This window comes from Oncorhynchus nerka, linkage group LG5 (assembly GCF_034236695.1).
Source record: "Oncorhynchus nerka isolate Pitt River linkage group LG5, Oner_Uvic_2.0, whole genome shotgun sequence".
NCBI classification, from domain to species: Eukaryota; Metazoa; Chordata; class Actinopteri; order Salmoniformes; family Salmonidae; genus Oncorhynchus; species Oncorhynchus nerka.
The window spans coordinates 37,243,931-37,255,593 of NC_088400.1; the positions used below are offsets into that span (position 1 = coordinate 37,243,931).

Sequence of the window (11,663 nt, forward strand, 5' to 3'; positions counted from 1 at the left end):
GGAAAAACAACTTGCCCCTGTTACGTATGTCTACGTATCAAGGGAAATGTTCAAATAACCAAATTCAACCTCGCTAGTTTACCGAAACATGTACAATTATGTTTTACCATAGAGGTTGCTTTTCACCATTAATACCCTGACACCGTTCCACATAATGGAAACAGTGCTCAAATTCACTGGTGCTATTCAAACGATCAAACCAAAAATCAACAACCATCAGAATCCACCATCACGATGTTTTATGACTCAGACATCCAATCCCTCTCTCTCACGGCCCAATTACAGTCCAAATAAACGCCACAAATCAATGATACCCACCCAGCGAATCAGCTGCTAGTTTTTAGCATCTTTCCTGACGATTTACATACTCCTTTTAAAGGACACTAACCATTTTCTCTGTCACCCCCAGTCAAGACATTTCCGTGGCGACGGAAACCTCGCTAGTGATGTCATCAACAAGCGCTCAATCTTGACTCATTTCACAACGATTTTCAACTCATTGTAAATAATGGTTGGCTTTCTGCAACAGTATTTCGGGTTCGATAAACCAAACCTAATTTATCCCATCTGTTGAATCCTGATTTAGAGTTTACAACATCAATCAACATCTCTCAATTCGCTAATCTTATAAAAACATTTCGATGGACACAAATCTATCGTAATTGTTCCCCCGTTATTATTCAGAATTAATTTGATTTAAGTTACTGTCTCGTCTTTGCATTAGCATTTTTAATTACGACTCTTTTCCCAATGTATTATTCCCAACAAATCATTTAGTGAACAGACATCGCCTTGCATCAAAATCTCCGTTCTTATATTAAGTTGAATGAATTAGTCTTTCAATTTGAACCAAACAAACTATTTAAAACGTTCAGTTTATATCTTATACCAATACTAGTGACTATAACTTTCTCTGCAAAACAACCAGTTCAATTACAACCAAAGACTCAGACATATATAACTATTCTTTACACCTCAGCTGGGAACCGAACCCCGGCCTCCCACGTGGCAGGCGAGAACTCCACCACTGAACCACCAATGCTATGGAACTGAGATTCTCCGCAAATAGACCCAATTTACAGTTATCTGTATTTGTTACTCCGGCATCTGAACAACAGAAAATAGCACTAATTTAAACGCCCAAAGTTTTCCCTCAATTAGGATTCTCATTAATCTCGCTCCCTTCGTATCTGACTCTTCTTTCTTAAATACTTGAATTTTGTTCTTTTCTGCCTCTTTCTCTCTTAACCCACATTCCATTGTTTTCAACTGGACCCCGGTTGGCAGTCCCCCTCCTAGGTAACCTGCTTGCGTCCATCTTAACTTTACTCCCTCCCAGACTTTCTTTATATCCTTCCACTGTCCCTTTCCCCCTGACCTATATTCCATTTTTTTCTAGGAACTCATTAAACTTCAGCTTTGGAGTATTGGGGGTCGCCATTGTGAATTTTTAATCGTGATTCAATTTAATTCAATCGGAAATTAATCGTAACTTAATCGGAATTTTACCAGACTACTTGAATATAATTAGAATATACTTAGCCCGTCGTTAGTTAATAACAACGATGTATTCGAGGAGACACTATTGCTCACACTCTGCCTTATAGCTTTTCCTTGTATATTCAGTTCGAGAAAACGATTGGGTTGGTATAGCTTTCGTGGAGCGCGCAACCAAGGGATCTATTCGACTATATAGTCGCAATATTAAATATTATATTCAGATCTTATTTCAATTATACATCAGTCATTTTGTTCCTGATTATACATTTTACACAGAAGTTATAGATACACACAACATGGAAGTTTACATACAACACAGAATTTTCGGATTTATTCAATAACCCTTCTTGAGTTCTCTCTCTCTCTCTGTCTCTCAAACCATCAACAATCTTAATGGAGACGATTACAACCACATTACATTTTAATATAAACCGTTACAAATACACGTCATCTCTCTGACCCCTATCAGCTTATCTTTATCATTGGACCTCTTATCAGACTGGACTTCGACCGAGCCGCGGGACAACCTCGGCGCCAGGTTTAATGAATAGCAATTTGCTATCCCCTTACTGATATCTATCCCTAATCATTGGACCTCTTATCAGACTGGACTTCGACCGAGCCGCGGGACAACCTCGGCGCCAGGTTTAATGAATAGCAATTTGCTATCCCCTTACTGATATCTATCCCTAATCTCTATCGTGCTGATCCCTTATCAAAATTGTACACATGTCCGACCCCTATCGGAACTACAGGCCTCAAAAGTGATCCCTCATCATTGAAAGCTATCAGACTGCGCTGACCGGGTCACGGGACAAAATTACACAATCTATCCCCTCGGCGCCAGATTTAATGAATAGTAATCAGCTATCCCCTTACTGATATCTCATCAATGATTTAATCACCCGGCCGTCGCCGGTTCGTACCATATATGTTCACTCTACTGTTCTTTGACTCGTCAGCAAATTATAAATTTACACAAGAATTCATACTTACTCGGAAATACTGATCAGAATTTAGACAGACTATACGACAATATGCAAAGTTTGATTTAACAGGTTTTGCTTACCTTGTTTATGGTGCACCTTTTAGATCAGTTTCCCGAGTTGAGCAGAATTATTGTCCTCCCCCGAATTTCTTTCACCCGTCTCTTTTTTGGAACCGTCCTTCCGTCACTCTCCTTCTCACACCCAATCAACTCACTTCGACCGGACCGTTATTCAACCATCCTCTGGCTACCATGTTTTGTTGATAAAAGGATATTAGAAGGGTGAGCCGGTTAAGGATCGATTCAGACCAGGTTTTAAAATTGTACGACAAGCGACAGTTTATTTCAGAGGGAGAATATCTGGTACACGTAAATACGGCTCTTCCGTTAGTTCGTGTTGGAACAGCAGGCAGAGAGAGCGTAAACAGTCAGCACAGCCCTTATATACGTCACAGAAAGTAGGTTGACCCTAGGAAGATCGGATCTCCGGATTGGTTCAGCTGGTTGTAGTCTGTAGTCTTCCGCCATTGGCTCAGTTGTCTGTCCGTCATCGTAGGATCTTCTTCGGGCACACAGTGTTCGGTTACATAGGAGATTATGTGTGTAATGTGGGAGCTATCCTGTAGGGGACCCCACAGGCTTTACTGTGAGTTGTAGCCATGTAATTAGCAGTAAGTTAGTCACCTGCATACGAAATAGCAATTCCTTACACCGTCCAACAGAGCTGTAGGAGTTGTGACCCGTTTTCGTTGGTAATGTTGTCGTAATTGTGTCTGGGTGGCATATCGGGAAGGGAATGCTGTCACTTCCAGGTAGGTGTTTGTCAACCTGTGTGCTGAGGTTGTCTGTCGGGTTCTTGTCCAGTTCTGGCATTGAGGTCGCCACAGACTAGTACATGTCCTTGAGCCTGGAAATTGTTGATCTCCTCCTCTAGGATGGAGAAGTTGTCATCGTTAAAGTATGGGGATTCTATTGGGTTGTTGTGACGTGACTATCATTAATGTGATGACTGTTATTCATTGAATAATTCACGAATTGACCTACTACGTTTAATTGTTATTTGATTAAATTAATCATGTAACAATTAACTCATTAGGAATTTGGGGCACCACGGGAAAAGTTGTTTAACCAGTTACCGTCTCCCGAATTAAACTCAAGAATATATAGATATAACAGTCACTAATTAATCATTTCCTCATATCAGTCTCATTCTGAACGTTGCAGACTTCGTGAATCTGCACAAACCTGAGTCTCACTGACCATTCCGTACCACACACATTGATTTGATTATTTTACAAACAAACTAAATGATAACATAGGATACACACACACACACACACACACACACACACACACACACACACAGTAGGTTATTGATTAGTAACTTAGTCCGCTAGGGAGCTGTTGTCATCGTATTAACACAATATGACACTTGTTACACAAGATGGAGAGTTCGAAAGAGAAGCAACACTTGGATACATTTGGAAACTATGCTTACAATAGCGCTAATACATTGCCCCAAATTGCTGCTCTTTGGGTAAGAAGTCACGTATGTATTTACGTGTTGGAGGTCTTCGTTGGGCTCAGGCCATCGTGGGCAGGGTTGCGCTTCGTGAGTAGGGTTCGATTGGGCCCCAGTTCTTCGGATGGCCTTCACCTTCGTTCTCAGGTGTAAGTCTCTGATTGTTCACGAGGTCACAATGTCCTTCTTAGTTGTCTGTTTACTTGCACTCGTTCTGAAAGAGTGGTCTTCTGAGGACGGGCTAATCAGCCATGTCGATGATCCCGGAGTGGGGATGAGAGCAGTGTAGGCAACGATGATTTGAAGAGAATAACCGGATGGTCCTACTTAAATTCACTGTCTTAGATACAGTGCTTAGAACAGCTACTCAACAGTAGCATTGGATTGTTAGAGGATCTTTTGTCTTCAACCTTGTGTTGCGTTCCGGGGTCGTGACTAATGTGGACCAAGCTGCAGCTTGTGGTCCGTCTAGTCCGATATGTTTATTCTTAATTTGATCCTGTATACCCTCTGGTAAAAAGGGGTGTCTACGTCATGCTGACACAATCCCTGGGCTTCCTGGAGCATGGCTAGTTACAAAGCACGGTATCATAATTTACTATGATCTCGTTAGAGAACTAAAATCACAATCTTATCGTCACAAAAACATTCTCTTTATCATTGATATTTCTACACAACGTAAAGGATGTAAACCAGATGGACACAGTGTAAAAGCTCTAAGTTACAATGTTTTCTTTATAACGTCTTCATACAACTTTTAATGACATCACTAAATAGGCATTCATTTTCCATATTCAATCTCTCATCATTCCCAACAATTGGATGTTGAAATATATTGTCCCAGTGTCCATTGTTAGATGTTGAAGTTTTGCGCGGCAAACTCTTCTGTAACAAAGTGACAATCCATTCGTCCAAACTAGAGATCAGGATGGAGTTGGTCTGCTGCATTATAATTTACGATTGACGTGAGGTGTCATAAAATCTACAAACTCTCTTCATCTCTCTATCTCGCTCTCTCTCTCTCTCTCTCTCTGCCTCTCTCTCTCTGCCTCTTTCTCTCTGCATCTCTCTCTCTCTCTCTCTCTCTCTCTCTCTGCCTCTCTCTCTCTGCATCTCTCTCTCTCTCTCTCTCTCTCTCTCTCTCTCTCTCTGTCTCTCTCTGCCTCTCTCTCTCGCTGCCTTTCTCTCTCTCTCTCTCTCTCTGCCTCTCTCTCTCTGCCTTTCTCTCTCTGCATCTCTCTCTCTCTCTCGCTCTGCCTCTCTCTCTGCCTCTCTCTCTCTGCCTCTCTCTCTCTGCATCTCTCTCTCTCTGCATCTCTCTCTCTCTGCATCTCTCTCTCTCTGCATCTCTCTCTCTCTGCATCTCTCTCTCTCTGTCTCTCTCTCTCTGTCTCTCTCTCTCTCTCTGTCTCTCTCTCTCTGCATCTCTCTCTGTCTCTCTCTCTCTGCATCTCTCTCTGTCTCTCTCTCTCTCTGCATCTCTCGCTCTCTCTCTCTCTCTCTCTCTGCATCTCTCGCTCTCTCTCTCTGCATTCTCTCTCTCTCTGGATCTCTCTGCATCTCTCTCTCTCTGCATCTCTCTCTCTCTCTGCATCTCTCTCTCTCTGCATCTGTCTCTGTCTCTCTCTCTGCATCTGTCTCTCTCTCTGTCTCTGTCTCTCTCTGTATCTGTCTCTGTCTCTGCCTCTCTCTCTGCCTCTCTCTCTCTCTCTCTCTCTGCCTCTCTTTCTCTCTCTCTGCATCTCTCTCTCTCTCTGCATCTCTCTCTCTCTGCATCTCTCTCTCTCTGCATCTCTCTCTCTGCCCCTCTCTCTCTCTGCATCTCTCTCTCTCTGCCCCTCTCTCTCTGCCCCTCTCTCTCTGCCCCTCTCTCTCTGCCTCTCTCTCTCTGCCCCTCTCTCTCTGCCTCTCTCTCTCTGCCCCTCTCTCTCTGCCTCTCTCTCTCTGCCCCACTCTCTCTCTGCCTCTCTCTCTCTGCCTCTCTCTCTCTGCCTCTCTCTCTGTCTCTCTCTCTGTCTCTCTCTCTCTGCCTCTCTCTCTCTGCCTTTCTCTCTCTCTCTCTCTGCATCTCTCTCTCTCTGCATCTCTCTCTCTCTCTCTCTCTGCATCTCGCTCGCTCTCTCTCTCTCTCTGCATCTCGCTCTCTCTCTGCATCTCTCTCTCTGCATCTTGCTCGCTCTCTCTCTCTCTGCATCTTGCTCTCTGTTCTTTTAATCTGTTTCTAACACCATGGGACAACATCTCCACTGGTCTGTGGTCCTTTCATGTCATCCTCTCTGTCATCCTCTCTTTAGCATAATTGGCCGTCCGTTTGTCTGACTGCATACATGTCCCTCTGTCTATGCTTAAGCACTTTATAACGGCATTAGACCCATCTCCTCTAGTCTGCTAGTCTGTGTGGCTTTTCGTGTCATTGTTCATTGGCCGTAGAGTCTCCGACAGATCATTATCTTATGGGGGAGAACAGAAGGAACGAGGAAGAGAGAAGGGGAGCCCGGATCTGTGTGCGTGGAGCACAGCCTTTATATTAAGCCTTATTTAATTAGACATTTTCTTTCTGTCCTCCCCTCCTCCCCATTTGTTTGTTTAGCTCTGTTGTTTTATGGGAGGAAGGGGAAGGAGGGGAGGGAAGGCAGTAGACAGAAGTGAGGTTGACATAGGATTACTGTTAATAAGCAGCTGAGGGACATGGGGGGGCTCCAGGGACTTTATGGCTTTTCATTACTGAGGTTTTATCATTCAAATGGTTCTCATCTGCTCTGAAACAATATGAGTCTTGACGACACACGGTGTGTTGTAACTTCAGTCAGGTTGGGTTTCTATAAATGCTGAGATACATGGAGAGCATAGGAGGTTGGTGGCACCTTAATTGGGGAGGACGGGCTCGTGGTAATGGCTGGAGCGGAATCTGTGGAATGGTATCAAATACATCCAACACGGAGTTTCCATGCGTTTGCCATTCTATTGACTCTGTTCCAGACATTATTATAAGCCGCCGTCCTTTCAGCAGCCTCCTGTGATAGAGGCAGTAAGATAGATCGATGGGATTGACAGATAAATGGATGGATCGATTCACATTCATTCGTTTTTTTTTCTCACATAGAGTTAAGATGTTAAAAGAGCTTTTCTGCTCCATTAGTCCCAAATAAAGGTCCTCCTCATCCTCCTGTCATTGAATAATGTCTGCTGGGATGAATGGCTTTTCATTAGTGACATAATTAGGAACTGCAGGCAGTGTTCAACATGGTCCATCACGGCAGCACAGCAGCTCCATAGCACCATTAGACTGTGGTCAAAAATCTGTTTCTCGCTCTTTGCTTATTCTGAGAGAAACATTTCAATCAAAGCGTGCCCGTTGCCTTAGGGGAAAGATGGCTGTTGAAGGTCAGTTGAAATTTAAACTGCAGTAATTAGATTGCTGATTAGTCATTGCCTCCCAATGCAACTCTGAGAAATGGCTTATTGTGCTGTGGGTGTGTGGAGGTAGACTTGACAAGAGAATTGAATGCCAGTGGCGCGTGTTGACTTAATGTCACCCATCCATTTAGCTTCCGCTCTGGTTGGCCTGGCAGGCACTGGAAACGCCAGGCTCATTCATCTCAGGTCTCCCACTCAGCGGCCACGCACATGGATTCTGTCATACCCCCCTGACACACACACACACACACGTGTGCACTTTAACACAGACAGACGGACATAAACAACCACACACACACACACTACAGAAACAACGACACACACACAACCACCCACACCTGCAAATGCTCTCACTCCCCAGGGTGGTCATGCGTGCACATACACTCAGCCCACTCTGAAAAGCCCTGTGATTGATTGACAGACCCCAGCAGTTATTGGTATTCCAGCAGTGAGCCGCACCCACTATGAGTGACAATCGGATGGATGTTTTTGCAGGTCCAGACTCCTCATCCATTTTAAAACATTTCACCCGTCTCTCTGTCTTTTCTCCTTCTGTCTCCATCAGAAGGGCATCCCTATTGGCCAGTTCTGCTAGGACTTCAACGAGAAGACAGAAGAGCTCAAGGAAGGGAATCCCTCTGCCCATCCAGATTCATGTTAAGGTGTGTTAAAAATACTACTCACTCAGTGTACCCAGCCGTGCCCCCTACAGCTTACCCTTTCAGAGATCCTGCCTGATTTCACTGGCTGCATACCATTACCCAAGAACCTCCATTATTCATACTGTTCCACTGAAGTAAGCTTTTCCGTTTGCATTCATTAATCTAGCGTTTTCCAGGGGGACGTAAAAGTCTCCAAGAATTTCGCGTGTATAAGAGGATAGAATCATCATAAAGAGGATAGAATCATCGTAAAGTGTTTTTTATGATTTCTTTCCATATGGTATTAATTTTTCATATCTCATACAGCAGTGTTTTTTTGTTAATCATTTTCAAAGTCCTCTATCCAATTATACATGCATTGATGTCAGTGCATATGTGGAATATCTAATGAGGGAACAGATTAAGCCTTGTAAACCCCATAGGCATTGACTTTGACAGAAAGACTCAGAACTTTGTCCAACCCACCTGCAGCCTCGCTCTTACTCACGGGCTCCATCTGCTGGTCACTACAAGCATCTCCTCACTACCCAAATGTCATTTTGTGTATATAAAGGGGGATACCTAGTCGGTTGTACAACCGAATGCATTCAAATAAAATGTGTTTTAACGCATTTCACCCAACCCCTTTAAATCAGAGAGGTGCGGAGGGCTGCCTTAACCCTTTTAAATCAGAGAGGTGCGGAAATTAGTGGATTTGGATATTTCAGCTTCACCCGTTGCTGACAGTTGTATAAAATCAAGCACACAGCCATGCAATCTCCATAGACTAACACAGGCAGTATAATGGCCTTACTGAAGAGCTCAGTGACTTTCAACGTGGCACTGTCATAGGATGCCACCTTTCCAACAAGTCAGTTCGTCAAATTTTTGTCCTGCTAGAGCTGCCCCGGTCAACTGTAAGTGCTGTTATTGTGACGTGGAAACGTCTAGGAGCAACAATGGCTCAGCCGCGAAGTGGTAGGCCACACAAGCTCACAGAACGGGACCTCCGAGTGCTGAAAGGTACAGCGTGTAAAAATCGTCTGTCCTCGGTTGCAACTCTCGCTTCCAGAGGTAGTTTGGAACTCTGTAGTAACGTCGGCACAAAAACTGTTCATCGGGAGCTTTGTGAAATGGATATCCATGGCTGAGCACAAGCCAAAGATCACCATGTGCAATGCCAAGCGTCGGCAGGAATGGTGTAAAGCTCACCGCCAATGGACTCTGGAGCAGTGGAAACGCGTTCTCTAGTGTGATGAATCACGCTTTACCATCTGGCAGTCTAGTCTGACTGACAAATCTGGGTTTGGCGGATGCCAGGAGAACATTATTTGCCCCAATACATAGTGCCAACTGTAAAGTTTGGTGGAGGATGGTCTTGGGCTGTTTTTCATGGTTTGGGCTAGGTCCCTTAGTTCCAGTAAAGGGAAATCTTAACGCTACAGCATCCAATGACATTCTATACAATTCTGTGCTTCCAACTTTGTGGCATCAGTTTGGGGAAGGCCCTTTCCTGTTTCAGCATGACAATACTTGTCCTGGCCTCAACCCCATCAAACACCTTTGGGATGATTTGGAACGCTGACTGCAAGCCAGGCCTAATTGCCCAGACTTGGTTTAGCTAGTATAGTGCAAGTGTCTCTCTCACTGGCATGCCACAGGGCTGTTGGAACCTTGCAGCCTCGATCAGTCTTGTGTTCATTGTTCCTTCATTTCTTTCTCCCTGTCTCTGACTCATCCTGTTCAACAAAAAGGTAGGAGCAGTAGCAAATCTTCCTATTTTACAAAGTCACCATCCCTAAATCAAGAGTAATTCTCGGATGTTGCTATTGTCCTCCAGATCGATGCCAGGAGATTTAGGCCATCCCAGCAAATGGCTATTTCATAAAAGAAAATGGTGTCATTTCATTGTGAGGTCACTGATGATAGATAATTCCATTGACAAGTTAACGCAGAACAGAGGCTGTGAGAGCAACTTCCACTTCATACAGCTTCCGTTCCACTTTGATCACACCTTGATTGATGGATTAAAACGCATCTAAAATGAACTCTCTTCCCTACTCTCTTGATCTAGCTCTCTTTCATGTCTTACTCTTTCTCACTGCAGCCTGACAGGACGTATGACCTGAAGATCGGCCAACCCACAGTGTCTTACTTCCTCAAGCAGGTGGCTGGCATCCAGAAAAGGGGCCAGTAAAACCGGCTAGGTTTAGGACATTGTTCGCTGGTTTCCCCCCCTCACTCCATCTCTGTAGCCGGCTGTCTGAGGCCAGGCCCGTACCGGACGGGCAGACGCAGACGTCTCACACAGAGCGTTGAGGTGGAGATTGGACTTCTTTGATTGATGATATATTTATGATCGGGGGGGGGGGCTTTAAGCCAGGCAATTACAGGCAGGAGGAAGGTAGTAGGAAAAGTGGTGGGCTAAGGAAAGAGAATTATGGATTTCCTCCTTCTGTGCCTTCTCCTCCCTTTGATCACTTCCTCGTTTTTTCCTCCACTCTCTGCCCTCCTTTTTGCTCCTTACCCTTTCTCTTTCTTCTACCCTTCGCTCCCCTCGGTTTCTTCATCCTATTTCCACTTTGGACTTTTATCTCTTTCTCCATCTCTAGGCTATGAGACAGTCGGGAGGGTGTCTGTGGAGGGCTGTGTATGAGATCGCTCAGGTCAAGACACAGGACGAGGCCTTCAAGATGCAGAATGCTTCCTTAGAGACGGTCGTCAAGAGCATCATCGGTTTGGCTCGCTCGTTGGGTGTTGAGATCATCAACGAGTAAGACTCAAAGTGCCCAGTGTCATTAACATTGGAACAATACTTGGCATTGAAAAACTCATTCTCTGTTGTACTCCCAGGTACACTACCGTTCAAACGTTTGGGGTCTCTTAGAAATGTCCTTGTTTTTTAAAATAAAAACATGTGTCCATTAAAATAACATAATTGATCAGAAATACAGTGTAGACATTGTTAATGTTGTAAATTACTATTGTAGCTGGAAACTGCTTTTTTAAAAATGGAATATCTCTCTCTCTCTCTCTCTCTCTCTCTCTCTCTCTCTCTCTCTCTCGCCCTGTCTCTCTCTCTCTCTCGCCCTGTCTCTCACCCTATCTCGCCTTACCTTCCTCCCTCTCATCCCACCTTCAGTTTATCGGCAGAGGAGTCGAACACTTTCCTGGAGGAGAAGGAGAGGCTGAGAGCCGAGGCTGCGGCCGAAGCAGAATCAGTGAAGAAGAAATGAGGACCACCCCATATCCTACATATGCATTTATACTGACCCTGTACTGTACACATACCACTCACATACACACGTTCTGTCATTTACAGTAGATCTGTATTTCTTAGCAAAATAAACTTGTATGATTTTAAGTGTAGTTGAGTGTGTTTTTATGCCAATTTTCTCAACGAGATTCATGTTTTCTCTAGAGTTTATTAAATACAAACGATGTGCAGAAGATGATTTAAGGAATGTATCTCATCTCTCAATATTGGCATCAAACCAAGCTGTATTAAAGGAAAATTTGTTATAAAAATTGCTGCATCTTCTTTCATTTGCCATCTATCAAATTAAAAAATGGTTGAATGGTCCAGGAGAAGTGG

At 44.0% G+C, this 11,663-nt stretch overlaps 1 protein-coding gene across 3 annotated transcripts in view; it reads left to right on the forward strand.

The window, feature by feature from the left end:
• Positions 1-11,432, forward strand: part of LOC115129430 (large ribosomal subunit protein uL11m-like) — a 79,089-nt gene extending 67,657 nt beyond the window's left edge. The window contains exons 3-5 of one of the 3 annotated variants that reach the window (XM_065018618.1): positions 7,993-8,089; positions 10,681-10,841; positions 11,211-11,432. In XM_065018618.1, the coding sequence (XP_064874690.1) occupies positions 10,684-10,841; positions 11,211-11,304 (252 nt within the window). In that variant the 5' untranslated portion in view covers positions 7,993-8,089; positions 10,681-10,683 and the 3' untranslated portion in view covers positions 11,305-11,432. The other 2 variants (XM_065018619.1, XM_065018617.1) reach the window with 2 other exon arrangements.
• The last annotated feature ends 231 nt before the right edge of the window (positions 11,433-11,663 follow it).